This window comes from Rhinatrema bivittatum, chromosome 5 (genome assembly GCF_901001135.1).
Source record: "Rhinatrema bivittatum chromosome 5, aRhiBiv1.1, whole genome shotgun sequence".
In the NCBI taxonomy this organism is placed as follows: Eukaryota; Metazoa; Chordata; class Amphibia; order Gymnophiona; family Rhinatrematidae; genus Rhinatrema; species Rhinatrema bivittatum.
Window position 1 is genome coordinate 225185114 of NC_042619.1, and position 20202 is coordinate 225205315.

The window sequence follows — 20202 nt, forward strand, 5'->3', positions numbered from 1 at the left end:
CTCACTTGATTCAGCCGTGCTGATTACACTAATATACCCACTCCACCATGTTTAACCTGCAGACTGAATCCAAAAACATATGAAAAAAGTTGGCTTTTCATCAATTGCTCATCCTGTTTCTTCAAGTCTTCTGCACAAAAAAGATTGATACTCCCGAAGATCTCACTTCTTTAAAAGCAAAAGCTAACACTTCAATGACGAATTTAAACTTTTCACATTTAAGATACCACTTTAAAAGTAGCCATCATGTGCAGGGTGAAAGAAAAAATCTCTTCTTAACCACCCAGATTTTCTCTTAATATTCACCTATTGATTAACCTACATACCATACACCTTTCCTATCACCACCACCCCAACCTAAAATAAATTGTTAGTTTGCCCTCCCCTCCAGCATACTTTCCCTTCAGAGGAAGGCTGCTCCCTCAAGACAGTCCCCTTATGCAGCCATAACTAAAGAAAACCGTGCACAAGGAAATGACATCATCAGGTGAGATGGCTGCCTAAAGCGGAGGCTTCCGTCTCAAATCTTGTATAATCCCCACTTATCGCAAACACAGAGCACTTCCTGGGCGATTTAAATGCTGCTCTAAGCCGCGATAAGGGTGGAGATGGCAGCGCAAAAAAAAAAAAAAAAAGGTCGACCTGAAGCAGTTTTCTTTTGCAAGTGCGGTGGTGACTGGAGCGCTGGGGCCTGATGGTGACGCAACACAGGACCACGAGGCTTCTGAGGTAGGTCACGATTATACATTGGCTGATAGTGCACTGACACAGGCGGAAATTCAATTACGGTTTTAAGGAACTCCATACCGATATGTCCAGACTCAAAAAAGAAATTTGAGAAATGTCAGATACGTGCAAGGACAATCATGGATCTGGGGCGCACATGGAGGAGTCCGAATTGAGGATGGAGAAGCAGGCTTCTGATATGGCTGGAATGAGGCACATACAGAACTATCACGGATAAATGAAGACTTGATGGCCCAAATAGAAGATCTAGAAAACAGATCACGTAGAGCTAATTTAAGATTCAGAGGTGTGACCGAGGAGACTGAGCTTGGTCTCTAGCATTTGTATGGCGGTGCTGGGGATTGATGAGGAAATGGCTGGGGTACCGTGATCAAACTTGAGAGGGCAGATACAGCTTTCGGGCCTGTGCGTAACAAACCAACCAAGGGACATCATTGCTTGCTTCCACAGTTTCTCTTTGAAGGAAAAGGTAGCGGTCATCACAAGGTCTGGCCCTATAATTTGGAGAGGCCATAAAATTAAGGTATATCAAGATCTGGCGATTTCAATGATATGTAAGAGAAGAGAATTCCGGGATATAGTAGCACAGCTCTGCAACAAGAATATAAAATACAGATGGTTATTCCCTTTCGGTTTGAGCATTACCATTAGCATAGTCACCTCGCGAGTGAAATCTGTCCCTGAGGCAGCGGAGATAATGAGAGCTGCTGGCATAGATGTTCAAACACCCAGCGCAACTGCGAGAAGCCAAGAAGGTGACAAGCAAGCGCGGTGAAACTCTAAGATGGCAGCAGAAGACAGACACCGATTAGGCAGGTCGATATCATCCAAGGAAGGCCTGGGTTGAGGAATTTGAGATCCTACATGACTGTGTATGACTTTTAGTTACAAGTCTCTGATGCTAATTTAGCTCAGTACTTTGTTTAAGAAGCTCTTGTTTAGTTAAACAGAGGACAAAAGAGATATTTGTTATATCAGTAGGTTGGGGTTGGAGAGGTAGCTATCTGGTGGGATGGCTTTCTTCCTCATTCAGGAGGGGGTACACAGGAGAGCAAAGTGGACTTGGCTTGGGTGGGGAGGGGAGAGGGAAATGGATAGAAGGGCAGAGGATGGATGAAAAAGCCTCAAAGACTAATTATGTGTATTTGGAGGATGTGAGTGTGGATGTGAGTGTGGATATGTAATGGTGCCTAGTGAGTGATGGAATTGTAGTTAGGGAAGGGGGAGTGGTAATGCCTAATGAAGGGAGGGCTGAAAATTGTATCTATTAATTCTAAGCGGTTGAACTCCCCGACTAAAAGAAGGCTGCTTTTTCAGGAGATGACTAGACAAAGCGAATGTCATCTTTTGTCAAGAAACCCATCTGAATAAGCGTAAAGAATGATTGCTATGGGATATATCCTTTCTGCAACAATATATCTCATCAGCGCCTATAAAAAGTAAATATTGTGGGATGGATATCTTATTTCCACGGTCCCCTGGTGGTGACGTGAGGGCCTGTCCTTAGAGATGTGGCGGGTAGATATGTTCTTAAGGTTCGGATCGATAACGAGATGTATACTATGCTCAACCTAGATGCACCAAACATAGAACAAGGTCCCTTTTTGGATAATATTTCCAATCTAATGGAAAAGTGGGCGGAGGGGACATCTCATTATAGGAGATTTTAATATTACTAGATATCCTTGATAACACTGGTGCACGGTCTGGGGGAGCGAAAAAAAAAGCATGCACATCTTTTAAAAATGGTGATTTTAGACCATGGTCTGGAAGATATTTGGAGACTAAAAGAATCCCACAGCCCGGAATTATACGTTTTTCACAAACACAAGTCTTACTTGCATCTGGACTATTTTTTCATAGATAGGTCTTTGGTGGACTAAGTGGTGAATGCTAACTTGGATAATATCACTTGCTCCAATCATGCTCCGGTCTGGTTATCTTTGAACACATGGCATGGGGGTAGGGGGATGCAGTATTGGCGATTAAACGATAGGCAGTTAGATGAAAACGTCTTTAATGACTTTCTCCTAGAGGAAATATGAGAATATCTGGCTATCAATAGTACAAGAGGATGCCTCACCAGGGGTTATATGGGAGTACCTAAAAGCAGTGGTTAGGGGTAAGTTGATTTCAAGGGTCACATTTCTCAAAAGAGGCTAAAAGATTAATTATGCAACAGACTGCCAAACTGGAAGTAAGTCACAAAAGATCACTGGATCTCATTATGCTGAGGAAACTTGAGGCTGCTAGAATGGAACTGCAGGATTTGGTCTTAGACAAGACAGCCTTCTAACTTGATTTGCTCATACAGAGGCACTGTGTGCCGGATTTTAAAAGGGTTATGGAAGAGAGATCACATGACATGTGAGAGGGAGCGGATGTAGCCGACCCTCTTCGGCTCCCCTGATTTCTAATCCTACCCCATCCCGGCCCTAATTGCTGTTCATTTTTGCGTGGAAGTCCTCTCAATATCCCAGTGGCTATTATTGGTGAGCGGAACGGTAGCCAGATGTCGACCCGCACGGCGCGCAGGGACAAGGATTCGGCAAAAGAAAAAGTCAGGCCTACTGACTCGGCCTCTGAGGAGGAACACAGCATGGCAGACCTACCGGCACCAGCGAGCTGGGCAGACTTCGCACCGCGGGTAGTAAGAGGCAACTGGAGCCAGAGTTTAAAAACTTTCCGTCCCAACTCGGCGAGGGTGACCGCAAGCGCTTGCTGGCTATGAAGCGCGATTCTCAGCCCTAGAGCAACGGGTTTCGGACGGCGAAGATGGCGCTCAGGCCATGCGGTCAGAGGTAGCGGAGCTACGTGCGGAGATCACCCGACACACAGCGCGTATTGAAGACCTTGAAAACAGGTCCAGGAGGTCCAATCTACGTCTGGTAGGCCTCCCAGAGGAAATTGCGGATTGAGATTTGCCCCCAAAAAATAGAAAACTGGTTGATTCGCGAACTGTCTCTGGGCACTGAGCACGGTCCCTGAGAATAGAAAGAGCTCACCGGTTGGGGCAGAAAAGGGCTCAGCAAGAAAAACCACGAGTAGTAATAATAAAACTGTTAAATTATGCTCACAAAGTAGCGATCCTGCAGGCCAGCCGTCGGGGGAAAGCGTTGTTGTATGAGGAAAAGAAGATTCTGATCTTCCAAGACTTTTCAGGGGCCCTATCTGCACAGCGCAGGGCTTTCTCTCCCCATTGTGTACACAGTTGTTTAATCTGGGTCAGAGAGCTGTGGTAGTATACCCAGCGAAGGTCTGTGTAAGTACACCTGGAGGACCCAGATGGTTTAGTGAGGTCGCTGACTTAAAAGCTTACATTGGCACCCTGGATCGTGGGGCTGGAGAAAGACCGGGCGGGACGCAGCCCCTGGGTCGGATACTGGATAAATGTACAGGACAGCGCAGCCAGCTACTTAAGCTGAGAAGTTTCTACACGGCATGGCAATGCATTGCCTACTCTATTGCTTATGGGGGCAGGGGGACCTGCACCCTTGGTTACTTAATATTTGACAGTTAAGTCTGTTCACTGTTTTTTTTCTCTCTTTTTTCCAAGTTTCTGGCACATGCTGGAGCGGTGTGAACAGATTCTCCACTTTGGTGCTGCAATGGGATATTGGTATACTATAGGTGTTTCAATATTGTATTGTGAAATTGTTTATAGGGGGGAACAAAAGCTGATATTTGTTCAACTTTTATGTTATGTTATTTCTATGGAGTCCCATCCCTTGTTATGTTGCTGCCAAGCTGGATGGGGGGGTGAAGAAAGGGGGGGAAGGGGGGCAGAGAGGCCCGAGTGTCTTAACAGGATCTCTTAGGTGGGGAATTAGTGAGATGAGACTTCTTGGGAGAGTCTGTTAGGGGAAGGGGGGGGAGGAATGGAGCGGGGAGGAGGGTCAGGGAAAGATACAAGGTGCTGGCCATGTATACAGATTTCAAACATTTTGGTGGCATGTGGCGTGGGGAAATCAAATTCACAGGGAGATGGCCAGAGCTGGGATGGTCATCATTCCCTTGGAGTTGGGAAATTCTCATTGTCAAAATTACTTTTTTATGGCGTGATATGGGGTAAATGGCTATGCGTAATCTCAAATTGATAATCCTGGAATGTATGTGGTAGTAATACACCTGTCAAACGGTCGAAGGTATTACAGGCCTTGAAGAGACAGGCTGCGGATATAGCATTCTTTGCAGGAAACCCATCTTACAGATGTGGAGCACCTGAAATTATGTCAGTCTTGGGTGGGTTCGGTGTATTATGCCTCCGCCACCACGAGTTCAGCGGGGGTAGCTAATCCTGGTGCGCAAAAATCTCCCGCTACAAGTTCTTTCTGAACATAAGATCCTCAGGGTCGCTTTCTTATTTTAGAAGTAACAATTAATCAGATGCCTGTGGTGTTGTGCAAACCTGTATGCCCCGAATTCTCAGCAGAATGCCTTTCTTTCAGAATAGAACATAAATGTTACTTTCATATATGGACAAATTCCCTGGTAGTGGGGGGGAGATTACAATTCTTTACGGGACCCGAATTAGATAGCTCTGCCACTCTGCGGCGGACGGGGGTCAAGGGTCGGGGGATACAGCCCCTTGAACAGAGTTTTGCACCTGGTTGATGCATGGCGAGCTCTAAACCCTTTTGAGCGGGACTTTACACATGTTCTCCAGAGCTCATTCCACACAATCCCGTATCGACTATTGGTTTAGTCAGCACACATTCCTTCTCCAAAATTTCAGGAGTAGGAATTGGAGACATTATTGTCTCAGATCATGCCCCAATTTGGGTGGATCTGGCAGTGCTCCCTCAAGTGAGTGACTGTAGGGGCTGGCGCTTCCCTTATTATCTGGCAGAGGACACAGCGTTTCAAACCTTTTTATTGGAACGATGGACAGATTTTGCAACCCTAAATGCCCAACATAGCAGTGATCCAGTACTGTTCTGGAACACTGCTAAAGCTGTCCTTAGGGGAGATATTATCTCGTATATATCACATCAGAAAAAAGTGCTAAATAATCAATTATTGACCCTGACAAAGAAATTGCAACAGGCTAAAGGGGCACTAAATCGTTCTTGCACATCGGTAACCAAGAGTGATTATAGAACCATTCAATCAGCTTTGAACTCGCTGCTACACCAGAGGGCTAAACACAGCATTCTATATCACCAACATAGGCTCTATAGATATGGTAACAAATCTGGGAAGCTTCTGGCCAACTTAGTTAAGTCTAATAGAGGGTCCCGGCATATCACGGCTCTTCGTACGCCACAAGGCCACACAGTTCATGAAACCCCTAAAATCCTAAAAGTTTTTCGGGATTATTATGCGGCATTGTATCGGGCTGAGGGCTGGGACTCAAGTCAATGGGACTCATTTAGTGCCGCGTTAAACCTCCCTATCCTGACCCAGGCTCAGCAAGAGGGGCTTAACCGACCCATTACGGAGGATGAGGTTCGACAGGTTATTCGGAGTTCCCCAAGGTTTAAAACCCCAGGGCAGGATGGATATAGTGCAGACTTTTATAGGTGTCTTTCAGAGCCCCTCTCCCCCTTGTTGCCATTAGTTTTTACAGCACTAATCTCGAAGGGAAGTTTTCCGGTGCATGGGAATAGGGCCCACATCACTCTAATTCCCAAGCCTGGGAAGGATACCCTGCACCCTGCTTCCTATCGCCCTATCTCTTTATTAGATGTGGACCATAAACTGTTGGCGAAAATTATGGCAGATAGATTGAGTGCCGTTTTTGCCACAGATGATTCAACCGGACCAAGTAGGCTTTGTGAAAAAACGCTATGCCTTGACTAATATCCGGAAGCTAACAATTGCTATGGATCTCTGCACCAGACACAATATTCCCTTCCTCATTGCTAGTCTAGATGTAGAGAAGGCTTTCGACCGGGTGGAATGGGGGTTTATGTTTGCCCTATTGAGAGACATGGGATTTGGAGGTTTTTTCTATCAAGCCTTGCAACTCCTATACTCGGGCCCGGTTGCCTCGTTAATGGTGAATGGTCAATTTTCCCCTGAATTCCAGGTCTTTCGGGGTACCCGACAGGGCTGTCCCTTATCCCCTCTCCTTTTTCTCTTGACCCTGGAGCCTCTATTACTGGCTATTCAAACGTTCCGAGCGATCCGAGGGGTGTTATTTCAGGTGCCGGGGAAAAAGGAGATTTTCAAATATGCCGCGTTTGCGGACGATCTCTTGGTATTCCTTACTAATCCAAGAGACTCCTTGCCTGCCCTTTTGGAGGTGGTTAGGGACTATGGTGGTATTTCGGGTTTTCGCATTAATTGGGAGAAATCAGAGGCCATGGGATTCCCGATGTCTATACAGGAGCAGTGGGAGGGCCCTTTCCCACTGCACTGGGCGAACGGTGTAATAAAATATTTGGGGATTGATATAGCCTTAGATTTACTTAAGTTATACGACTTAAACATCCAAAAATTACTGAGACTCACGAGAGATAAGCTCAAACTTTGGAAAAGCCTCCCTCTTTCCGTAGGGGGGCGAGTTAATTTGTTTAAGATGATCATACTACCTAAATGGTTGTATGTGTTGCAGAACCTACCTCTTATTCTAAAACGTAACGATTTGGCCGCCCTTCAACAGATGATGCGGGCATTTCTTTGGCAGGGGAAAAAGGCGCGCATACCATTGTCCTGGCTTATGTTGCGTTGGGGAGCAGGGGGAATGGGAGTTCCCGACCTTCAGTCTTATTGTGTGGCGGCCAACCTCCGGATTGTTAGGGAATGGATATTGGGAATCCCCTTTTGTATTGACTTGGTGGCTGAATCCACATTGGTGGCCCCCTTCGCGTTGACCTATGTACTGATGGGGCCGGGGAAGGAGCTACCGTCTGCAATCTCTCGGAATCCACTGGTTGTCCCGTTTCGAAAATCCTGGCAATACCTTACAAAGAAGTTGGGACTGCCTCGATGTAACCCTTATCTTCTCCCAGTTCAGGGCAACCCAGAGTTTTTACCAGGATCCCAAGATGTTAGTCTGCGGGGATGGGCCTCGAAGGGTATCACTCATTTGGGGCACTTGGTGAACCCGGAAGGGATACTAATGCCGTTCCCCACAGTACAACGTATATATGGTTTGACCCGGGTCCAGTTCTTTGGGTATCTACAAATCCGACATTACATATTATCATTGCAGATTGGTACTCAGACTTCCACACATTTAGCGGCGTTAGAATCCTTTTTTCAGTTGGGAAGGGAGCGGCCATTATCTCTCTCGACATATTATAGGGCTCTTCAACGAGGTATGTCACAGCGTACCTATGAGACTTCAGTAGAGCGTTGGACCAAAGATGGAGTATTCACGGTTACAGTGGCAATCTTCTCTGCATGTATGGGGAATTTAAAAAGGTCCAGTGAAAATATGTATTACCGGGAAATGCAATACAAGTTTCTGCGGAGGGCCTTTGTCTCTCCACAGGTTGCGTGGAGAGCGCGGCTCATAACAGATTCGACATGCCCCTCGTTGTCACCTTGCAATTGGCACTTTGTCTCACGCATTCTGGTCTTGTCCCTTGTTCAACAGTTCTGGCAGAAAATTGTAAATTACTTACAACGCCTCCTGAAAATACGTTTTCAAGTTACCCCGCAGCTGATTCTTTTTGATTGCATTCCCCAGTCGGTTATAAGAAAAGCGGGATTGAGAACTCTGATTAAAAAGGCCTGGCTGGTGGGGAAAAAAGTTATTCTACTTAATTGGTTGGAGATATCTGCACCATCGTATTGGACTTGGCGTAATCATTTTCATCGAATGATGTATATGGACAGTTTTACTTCTAAGTTGTCGCCAACGCACCGAAGACTTTTCTTGGAGACCTGAGAGGTATATGTGCAGACTTTGCCACATCGGGCTCGCAGCTTGATCCTCAATGCCTGATGTTTGTTTGTTCTTCTTTTTTTTGGGTTAGTGATAGACCCATGCCTTCAATGTTATGATTGGACTCTAGTATATATGGATGTCTCAACTGGTTTGTCAGCTAGGCCTTGGGTAGGGGAAGGGGGGGGGGGGGAAGGGGGGTAAAGGGGGAGAAGCGGGACAGGGAGGTTTGGAGAGGGTGAGGGTTTGGGGATAAGCATACTGGACTCCTGTTCCTTCTTGTTTAAGCAGAGCTAGCCCGCTATAGTTGTTCAATATGTCAGACTGGGGGAGGTATCAGAGTGCAGCCTCTCCTAGTTTGTTGGCGACATGAGTATTCTCTAGGGGTGGCTCTAGAGATGTCTTAGACACAGTTATAGATATCTGGAAGGGGGAAATTGAGGAGTGTTTCCTCATGGTTCTGTGATTTTGTGTCATCAATATCGTTTGCTGTATTATGTTTGCTTGTCTGTTATCGGCAAAGTTTCATATTGTGTCTGAGGATCACTCAATAAAAATTGTATTACAAAAAAAAAAAAAAAAAAAAAGGGTTATGCGCGCGCCGAGCCTATTTTGCATAGGCTCGGCGGTGCGCGCAAGCCCCGGGACGCACATAAATCCCGGGGCTTCGCTAGGGGGCATGTCAGGGCCGACACGACATTCGGGGTGTTTCGGGGGGGCGTCAGGGGGTGTGGTGCCGTCCCGGGGGCATTTCAGGGGCGTGGCCGGGCCTCCAAATGGGTCCCGGGCTGGGGAATCACACACCAGCAGCCCACTGGCGCAGGCGTAACTTTTAAAAACACAGGTGGGGGGGGGGGGGGTTAGGGTAGAGGAAGGGAGGGCAAGGTGCGGGGGGTGGAAGGAAAGTTTCCCTCTGAGGCCGCTCTAATTTCGGAGCGGCCTTGGAGGGGAACTGCAGCGCGCGCAAGGTGCACAAATGTGCACCGCCTTGCGTGCGCCGACCCCAGATTTTATAAGATACGCCCGGCTACGCGTGTATCGTATAAAATCTACCCCTGTGAGTTTGGAAATAAAGCAGGATGTCTCCTGGCAGAAGGTTGAAAAGAGAGGGTCACCCAAAATCATATTACCAAAATAAAACTAGAACAAAGGGGAAAAGCCGACAGTTTGCTCAGCAGCTCATGGTTCGGAGAGAGGTATCTTTAAAGCATACTAATGATGGCATTAGAATTAGGGCATCCCGACAGTGAGGTTCCAATAATTAGAAAAGTATCCAAGTGCCTGTAACTAAAAACTCACCTGAGCTAAAAAAATTCTAACTTATTCCCTATCATTAAAAAGCGAATAAAAATAACAACAAAAAAACAAACTTTGAAATGTTTATATGCTAATGCCAGAAGTCTAAGAAGTAAGATGGGGAGATTAGAATGTATAGCAGTAAATGATGACAGACATAATTGGCATCTCAGAGACATGGTGGAAAGAGGATAACCAATGGGACAGTGCTATAACCGGGGTACAAATTATATCGGCAATGACAGAGAGGAGCACTCGGGAGGAGGTGTGGGCGCTTTATGTCCGGGATGGCATAGAGTCCAACAGGATAAACATCCTGCATGAGACTAAATACAAAATTGAATCTTATGGGTAGAAATCCCTTATGTATCAGGGAAGACTACAGTGATAGGGGTATACTACCGTCCACCTGGTCAAGATGGTGAGATGACAGTGAAATGCTAAGAGAAATTAGGGAAGCTAACCAAATTGGTAGTGCAGTAATAATGGGAGACTTCAATTACCCCAATATAGACTGGGTAAATGTATCATCGGGTCACGCTAGAGAGATAACGTTCCTGGATGGAATAAATGATAGCTTTATGGAGCAATTGGTTCAGGAACCAACGATAGAGGGAGCAATTTTAGATCTAATTCTCAGTGGAGCACAGGACTTGGTGAGAGAGGTAACGGTGGTGGGGGCCGCTTGGCAATAGTGATCATATGATCAAATTTGATTTAATGACTGGAAAAGGAACAGTGTGCAAATCCAAGGCTCTCGTGCTAAACTTTCAAAAGGGAAACTTTGATAAAATGAGAAAATTGTTAGAAAAAAACTGAAAGGAAGCAGCTACAAAAGTAAAAAATGTCCAAGGAGGCGTGGTCATTGTTAAAAATACCATTCTAGAAGCACGTCCAGATGTATTCCACACATTAAGAAAGGTGGAAAGAAGGCAAAAAACGATTACCCGGGCATGGTTAAAAGGGGGAGGTGAAAGAAGCTGTTTTAGCCAAAAGACTCCTCATTGGAAGAAGGATCCAACAGAAGAAAATAGGATAAAGCATAAACATTGGCAAGTTAAATGTAAGACATTGATAAGACAGGCTAAGAGAGAATTTGAAAAGAAGTTGGCTGTAGAGGCAAAAACTCACAGTAAAAACATTTTTAAATATATCCGAAGCAGAAAGCCTGTGAGGGAGTCAGTTGGACCGTTAGATGATCGAGGGGTTAAAGGGGCACTTAGAGAAGATAAGGCCATCGCGGAAAGATTAAATGATTTCTTTGCTTCGGTGTTTACTGAAGAGGATGTTGGGGAGGTACCCGTAATGGAGAAGGTTTTCATGGGTAATGATTCAGATGGACTGAATCAAATCACGGTGAATCTAGAAGATGTGGTAGGGCTGATTGACAAACTGAAGAGTAGTAAATCACCTGGACCGGATGGTATACACCCCAGAGTTCTGAAGGAACTAAAAAATGAAATTTTAGACCTATTAGTAAAAATTTGTAACTTATCATTAAAATCATCCATTGTACCTGAAGACTGGAGGATAGCAAATGTAAACCCCAATATTTAAAAAGGGCTCCAGGGGCGATCCGGGAAACTACAAGACCGGTTAGGCCTGATTTCAGTGCCAGGAAAAAATAGTGGAAAGTGTTCTAAACATCAAAATCACAGAACATATAGAAAGACATGGTTTAATGGAACAAAGTCAGCATGGCTTTACCCAAGGCAAGTCTTGCCTCACAAATCTGCTTCACTTTTTTGAAGGGGTTGATAAACATGTACATAAAGGTGAACTGGTAGATGTAGTGTATTTGGATTTTAGGAAAGCATTTCACAAAGTTCCTCATGAGAGGCTTCTAAGAAAAGTAAAAAGTCATGGGATACGTGGTGATATCCTTTTGTGGATTACAAACTGGCTAAAAGACAGGAAACAGAGTAGGATTAAATGGACAATTTTCTCAGTGGAGGGGAGTGGGCAGTGGATTGCTCAGGGATCTGACTGGGGACCCTTGCTGTTTCAATATATTTATGAATGATCTGGAAAGGATGTGGTAAAGGCAGTTAGCGTAGCTGGGCTTAAAAAAAAAGGTTTGGACATGGAGAAATCCATAAACTGATATTAATCAAATTGACTTAGAGAATAGCCACTGCTTATTACTGACATTAGTAGCATGGGATTTATTTGTCTGGCAATTTGCCAGGTACTTGTATCCCGGATGCACTGCTATTGGAAACAGAATTTTGGGCTTGTTGGACCCTTCTTGCTCTGACCCAGTATGGCAACTTCTTATGTTCTTAACTCAATCGAAATGCCTTTCTAGTTAATGAATCCACATACCTCACTTTGCATCACAGCCTCTTTAATATGAAAATGGTGTAAACAGCTAGGTTGTCTCATGATCTGTTCCTGCTTGCTGGACCCAATGAATGACAGGCTTGATCATAACAATGTCCTGTGGAGAATTCTCTGGTTCACCTGAACACACGGACTTCACATACCAAATTCACCACTGCAGCACAGTCAATGTAATCATTTGACTCAGGTGCCCCGCTTATTCTAATGTAGAATCTGTGGGTATGATTCTCAATATCTTTGAGCTTATCAGCTAATTCATCATTTGATCACACCACATTCTGGATCTCTTTTTGGAGTTTTGTCACTGTGTTAGAGTGCTCCTCTAACCGTTGCTCAACCACTTCCACTCTCCGGCCCGTATCTCTAGAAATCTCGGTGCAGCTCCGCTACCTTATCCAGAATATCTCCCTTAATAGCTGCAAATGCCTGTCTTCGGGTCCCTAAACCAAACAGGACACTGTTTTGAAGCAAGTCTCACGAGGAAAGTTCAGCTACTCCACTTCTCAGCCCTGTGCTGCTCTATGCAGTCAACATCTTACCTTTCAGCACATGATCAACTCTAACAGACCTTACCGGTGAATTTCCGGATTTGAGTTTTCCACAGCTTTATTTCCATTTGCTTCCTTTTCATGCTGCATTTTGGAGAAGCGTTCATGTAAAGTAAGTGCAGAAGGCTTAAAATAATTTGCTGTAAGAAAGTCAATGCAAAAAGAAAATTACTGTGCTATAGACAAATCACAAACTGTAAAAATCTGAAATTCAATTCAGTACTAAGTTACATTAATATTTAACACCTTCATTAGAGGGCAGGGATTTACAGGATCATGAGCCCAGATTGCAATAATCACTTACGATACCAAGAACAGATATGACCAAGGGCCATCTCTTCTATTCCTCATGTTCTTACTGTCATAAGCAGCCCTGCTCGTAGGCGAATATCTGCATTTTGGAAGGTGTCTTGAGATCATGGCTGCAGACAGATTTTCCAGTCCCTCCCTAGACAAATCTCTGTTTTGAGTACTGTACAAATGTAATGCATTTTAATTCCTCAAACCTTTGCTTTCATTCATTTGGTCATGTTAAATAAATGTGTCAAAGAAAAAAAGCCAGTTTTAGTAATAGCTCCTATGAAAACCTTTTTACAGGCTTTTACGGAAGGTTTCTATGCATGTTACCCATGTCAGAGCTTTGCTGGGCATACCGGAATGGAGCACTTGCAAAGGAAAAGCAGTTTTAAATAGATTTAGTCAATCTGGATATTGTAGCTGTGAATTACTGTTTTTCCAAAAACAAAAAGCCAGAAAGGGATTATCTCGATAGCTCATGGGCAAATGCAATGCACTGCAATGCGGAAGGTCCCTGGTTTGATTCCCAAGTCAGATCTTCTATTACCCAGGTTGGCAGAGGATGCTGCAAAGGCAGCATTTACAGGGAATCATGGTCCTTGCTTAAGGGTGACACCTGGCCCATGACTGCAGGGTTCTGGAAGCAGCACTAGTACATGGCTCCCAGTTGAAGAATGTCACTGCAGTAACCAGACTAGGTATGCTAGGAGCAGGGATATTCAATTTTGGGGGGGGGGGGGGAATCCCTGGGTAGTTGCAGATGAAGGCTCACTGAACCAGATCCTAGCCCTGGTTCTGACTGAGTTGAAAGTAGAAAGGAGCAGGCAGAAACTGTGGAGTCAAAAAAAAAAAAAAAGAGACAGAAAAGCAAATATCAGCAGAAAGCTCTGTCCTCCACTTTCACCTAATCAGCAGAAATCTGCCCATTCCGCTCTCCTGTAATGCCCTTTCCCAAAGACCTCTTGAGCGGGATGTAAAGCATTTCAAGTAAACATATCAAGGCCCTCTGCCTAGCACAACCCCTCCCCGGCATCACATGCTCACGCTCTCTCACCTTTCCCTCTTCAGCCAATTAAAGACAGCAGAAATTGCCAGCCTTTGAGGACTGGCATCACAAATGAATCCAGAGGATTCTTCATATTGTTCACTTATGCTTCAGCACATTGAACCGAGGTCATCAAACAGAAATTATGGGCTGTAAGTAGAGTACCAACCCTTGACTTCATGAATTATGGTGATGATTTCATGAGTGAATTCTCTTTTGGAGTTGTTTTGGAGATCCAGTGGTGCAGTCTCAATGTGTTCAAACACAGGATGGAAATCCACCTTTTTTCTGCTCACCGCTACCAAATCATTGGACATCTGTCTTTCTGCAGTAGGGCTAGAAGCAGTCCTGGAACAGTTTACACAAGGGTTTGTGTTTGATGACCACTTTTGATGAAACCAAAATTTAAACATTACTACAACAAATTGTACTGTAGTCTAAACAAGGGGAGGCAACAGGACACGGTTTAAAACTTAATGTTATATAATTGCTGTGCTGTAATGTGCCTGCAAAATTTAAAATTAACATAAGTAGACAACAGAAAAAGAACCTGTATAGCCCTTTAGTCTAAACTGGTTCCAAAATGAGACTCAAATGTAATTAATGGGACTCGGAAAATGGTCAGCAAGCCTTTCCTTTTCTTAATTAATCTAATTACTTAATAAGTGTTACTTGCTAGCACAAAGCACGGCTAAAAATGGAGACCACGGGCCCAGAAACCATGTCTGTTGGTTCTTGGTTAATAAAATGTAAGAACCAAGTTTATTAAAATTACTGAAAGCAGCCCCCACAATTCTGCCTAGGATCATCTTCCTACTAGCAAAAAAAACGTATATTCCAATGCGAGTAGGAGGTGTTGACATTTTCTATTAGCAAAGTTTATGCAAATGAAGAATTTATAAAAACACCATTACACATGATAAATGTGCTCAAAAATAGAATAGCTAATATTCCTTACCTTGAAGGAGGATTCTTCAACCCACAAGCCAGAGCGTCACTAATGGTAGTTCCACACTTAACTGATGTTGTAAAGTTATAGCCACATATTTAGTTGCTATGATCAAGCACTAGCCGTAAACTTTTCCTGTAATCTCATCTCTACGTGATTCAGTTGTTTTGCACTTATACAGGCTTAGAATGACTTAAGAAAAATAAGTTTCAGGCCAAATATTTACTCAGAATAAATTTGTGAGGCTAGGAGAAAACTTCATGCAACTTTCTTCTGGAATGAGGAATGGTAGAAGGGGGGCTGGGGAACTGCTGCTAAATCAGCTGGCAATTACAGAGGAAACCCAGAATAAAAAATTGTTAAAATATCCCTCAACCGCTTGCTAGACTCTTACAAGATTTCCAGGCAGCTTTGGTTAAGCATCTTTAACATGATGCATTTAGAAGGCAAAAGTTTTCCTTGAACTCATGGTCTATAATTTAGGTAGTAGTACTGCCGCCAAATTTTAAACACAGCTCTCTAGCTGCTCACAGAAGGAAATGTTACAAAAGCAACATTGGAAAGGCTCTGGGGTCTGGAAAGTTCTTTTGAATTACAACTTGCAAAGAATCCAGGCAATGAGTGCATAGCCAAGTGTAGGAGCTGAACTGGAGTTTCATCAAATAGGTATTGCACTCAAGCTTCAGCTTTATGAGTTTCAGGCAACGAAGTACTGACACCAGTGTTTACTTAGACTTTGGCTCCATCAGTCACAGCACTGTTATACAACTGTGATACCTGTAGTCTAGTCCTGACCCAAGTTTTGTTTTATTTTTAAAAACAATGTTCATATTCCTTTCCTTGCACACTCACTTTTACTGTCAGGTCTCGTTCACTAAGAGAAAGCATTTTTAAAAAGTCTCCTTAACATGATGTATAAAATATCTGTATTTTTGTCTCCATCCATAAAAGAAAAATGTTAGCTGCAAACTTCTGAGAAGCTGATGGACAATCACAATGGAGCTTGCAAGCAGTTTGAAACAATGAGGTCGCTTTACCTACAAACCAGTTTTGGATCAGCACCACGTAGTTCCGTGAAGAGAATAGAACATGTACAGAGACTCATGACCATTTTAGCATTTCAGTACACAACAGGAAGTAAAATGGTTTGCAAGTATTTAATGCATTCTTAAGATGCCACTTCCAGCAAGAAGAGTCATTAGTTTAGTTGAAGCTTGCTCCTTTTGCTATGCAAATGTTGGTGTGCAGCAGTCACTTCAAATAAAAACATTTTTTCTTTAGAGATGTATTTTTCCACTTATTCTAATTTACTTTGATCTTCAAAAACTCGTGTGGCCTTGCACAGTGAAAGCAATTAGAATGTGAAGATATTCTCAGCTACAGTTCATGGAAACAGATCAAGTGCTGCTGTTCCAGGCTTCCACCTGTGGTACTTAAAATTTCAAATGGACAACAGCAGTTGAATTAAATGGCACTGAAAATTCTACAAGATGAAGCATGCCATGTTCAAATTGTCTGCTACGCTTTGTCTCTCTCTCGAGAGAGAGAGAGAGAGAAGGGAAAATGTGCAAGGCTGCCAACGATTCACATAGAGGCTGAAGGATGAAAACCATGCCTACTCCAAAGAAACAACCTGACGGATACCCTTTCAACTAAATTACTCAAAACAAAGGCTCTTCATTTGCATATGAAATTGTCTTACAAAGTACCTTGTGTACTTTTCTGCATAGTGTATAAATACTTATTTCAAACCATGACATCTGGACTTCGGCCTAGTGTTTCCTCACATTGGAGCCTTTCAGAAAGGGAAATGGGTTTTTTAATCCACTTGTTTTTTAGACATACATTTAGAATTCCAGCATTTGCAACTGCATCCACTTTGATTTATTACAAGCTGGCAGGGAAGGCCAAGCCAGTTCTGTCCAAAATACCTTTCTCCATGGATGTGATCTTTCGCCACAGGAAGGAAAAGGAACTCCAAAGAGTTTCTGCCAGGAGGTGCTGTATCATTTTCTGCCAAGTCCATAAATTAAACAGAATTCCCAGCAAATACCAATTAAGCATTTTGCATTTGACATTTCAATTGTCTTATTTCTTACTTCAGAAAAAAAACAAATTTTCTTGATCTTCGCAAACTGGCAACTGAGAAAGAAGCATGAACTTTTAACACAGCCTCACAGATAAAAAAAAAAAAAAAAGTAAAAAAGAAAAAAAATACCTATACTTATCCACCATTTTCTTCATATCCACTTTGACCATAAACGATTCCGTCTTACGGCTGACATTTGATGAAGACACTTTCACATATGCAGGTTTATGACTTTTATCAAGCTGGTTACTGGAAGACCTTGGGGTCTTTTTGGAATCCCCTTCTTTCCTTACCCTTTCCTTCAGTTTGTTACTTAAGGGTCTCAAGTCAGTATCACCTTTGCAGGCGTCAGCAGGGCATACACTGTGGTACTTCTCAGAGCTGTATTTCAGGGGCACTTGTTTCTGCCCTTCTTCAGGTGCTTGCACTCTGTGTCCCCCAAACCCATCGAGCTCTTTGCTACGCACAGGACCCTTTGCAGGACTGAATTTTCTCTCTTCCTGTCTCGTATGCCTTGGAGCCCTGCCATCAGTAACGAGTGTGTCATCCCCTGCATATCGGTGAAATTTATGGCTATAGTCAAATGCTACCTTTGATACTGAGCTGTCCTTAAGGTAGTCCTGTTCTGAGGAATGAAAAGCTCTGGAAGCAGTGTCTCTTGGAGTTTCCTTGTCTTGCTGGGGTGGCAGAGGATGATCTGGCTTCCACTGGGAATTTCTTACCGGCTCTCTGTTCTCATGCCGCTCCGTATCTCCTCTAGCTCGTTTAGGTGCAGGCCCATAATCTCTGAAATCACGCTCCTCAGGATACCTGTGTTGACATAAAGCAGTTTACACTTGCACTAGGGAGAAGAAAGTGAGAATTTATATGTTTAGAACATCACCGCCTTAATTGTAGAGCAAGTGGCAAGTTAACCCATTATTCCCCCAATGACTAGAGAGGCAGTGTAGTTAACAGTGGGCAATGTTTTATGCTAGCCATTAAATCAATTTAGTATATTTTAAAAACGTCATCACTAGACAATTACATTTAAACTACAAAGCCTTTCAAAATGGGAAATATTCAACCATAATGACAAGAAACTTTCACTTGAGCTTCTATATCATATTACACAGGGTTAATGATTGTATTCCTATACCTCTTCTGATAAGAGCTCCTTCCCACAAACTCTTCAGAACTTCTTCGAGGAGAGTAAGAATACTTGTCTAACTGTATTCTCTGGTGCCTCACATCATCTTCAGGCCATTTTCCTTCATGCTTAGAAGATGCTGCATCCGGTCCATGAAAAGGTTTTACCCTTTTTTCACCTCTGGGTCCTCTGGGCTCTTCATGCATGTGTCTTCCATGCACTTTGTCTTGATAAAAATGTCTCTCGTGTTCTTGGTATACTGCTACGTCTGGATATATTGGTGGATATGGATACCTTGGATTTATTTGGCTCCTTTCTGGGTGATAGTTTCTCTGAACCTTGTTCCTATGGGGATCTTCCAAAGGAGGCGTTCTGAGCCTTGGAGAAGGTAATGAGTAGTCATATATTCTAGGATGCATATTTCCGCGTGGGACGGGTCTTGAATTGCTTTGGCCATATTTCCCATTTTCCTCTCTCCAGTGCATTGGTCTTCTGAAGTCATTCATGAATCCCTTAAATTCACCGTCATGATTGTGAAAGTACCTTTGTCTATGGCGTTCTGGGCTCCTATAGGTTGGTGATGAGGACCTGGTGAGACACAAGCAGAAAAGAATTTCTTCTTTGAAAGTTAAGCATTGAAACTGCTATGGACTTGAGTTATAGATTTCACTTCTAATAAGCAATATGGAAACACAGGGGTTGGGGGGGGGGGGGGAACAGGGAAGGAAGAGGATGTAAAATGAGATGTCTACACATTTTGTAGAAATTTAGAGGGAGGTCTGCAACTTAAAGAAAAAAATACCTTTATCTCCTGAGTATAAGATTAAGCTCTGCAAGCTTCTATTTACATTTTAACAACCTTATTTTAAAACCAACTTAACAACTTTAGTAATGGGATACAGATAGCACTAACCAACTGCTACCACAGTTCCAAAACTACTAATTAATTAAATGTGCTTAGAACACAGGGCTGACAGATTTTCACATTCTCTACCAAACATCCACAGAAATTACAAGAACCATCCAAAAAAAAATGTTCTTGACAATGATATTAAATATCTTACTAGCTGAAATCTTCTAAAATTCTATGGAGGCCCCTATTTACTGTCCTCCTCCCCAGTACTCCCCTTCCACCCTCTTCAGCCCTACTAAAGCATCTCCTTCCCTTCCCCTCAGCTTGTAACCAAACGCACTCTGATGCACCTCCCCAGCTGCACGTGAGCATCCCAATCTCCTCTCCAGTGGCCTAGCCCCAGCACACTCAGTTCCCACCTAAATCCCAATCCAAGCACACTGATCTATACCCCAGCAATCCTTTCCCCCCTGACCAGTCCAGCATCAAAATACTCTGACCCCAGCACACTGAACCTCTCCCCTCCCCAGCACACGCCTGCCCACCCTCCCTCCCCAACTTGACCTCAGCAATCTGACTCCCCTTCACAAGTCCAACACCAGCACTCCCTTTCACCATCTTCAGTGCTACCACAGCACTTCCTTCCCTTCTTCTCGGCTCATACGCAGGATACTCTGATCCTCCTCTCTTACCCCCCCCCCAGCCTAATCTCAGTCCTCCCTTCCCTCCTCACCGGCACAGCACTGGCACATAGTGACCCCCTTGTCCAATCTGAACCACCTCCTCAGCTTGACCCTATCACATTGTGACCCACTATTGACGGCTTAACTCCAGCATAGTCCGATCCTCCTACCGGCCCAACCCCAGCACACACTGCCCGCAATTCCCCAGCTGGACCCTAGCAAATTGACCCCACCCCCCAAACAAGCTGGAGTCAAGCACACTGACCTTCCCTCTACCAATCTGAACCCAGTACCTGTTGACCCTCTCCACAGCCTGACCCCTGCATACTTTGAACCTCCTACCATCAGCTGAAATTCTGAAAAACAAAAGCCTCGCTGGCCCTCCC

At 43.9% G+C, this 20202-nt stretch overlaps 1 protein-coding gene across 9 annotated transcripts in view; it reads right to left on the reverse strand.

Moving 5' to 3' along the window:
* The window catches only part of BCLAF3 (BCLAF1 and THRAP3 family member 3), a 132379-nt gene that overhangs the window by 62504 nt on the left and 49673 nt on the right, over positions 1 to 20202 (reverse strand). For all 9 annotated transcript variants that reach the window (XM_029603379.1, XM_029603372.1, XM_029603378.1 and 6 more), the window contains 4 exons: positions 18290 to 18868; positions 17281 to 17961; positions 14283 to 14461; positions 12797 to 12911 (listed from right to left, as the gene is read on the reverse strand). In XM_029603379.1, coding sequence (XP_029459239.1) covers positions 12797 to 12911; positions 14283 to 14461; positions 17281 to 17961; positions 18290 to 18786 — 1472 coding nt within the window. In that variant the 5' untranslated portion in view covers positions 18787 to 18868. The remainder of the gene's footprint in view (positions 1 to 12796; positions 12912 to 14282; positions 14462 to 17280; positions 17962 to 18289; positions 18869 to 20202) is intronic.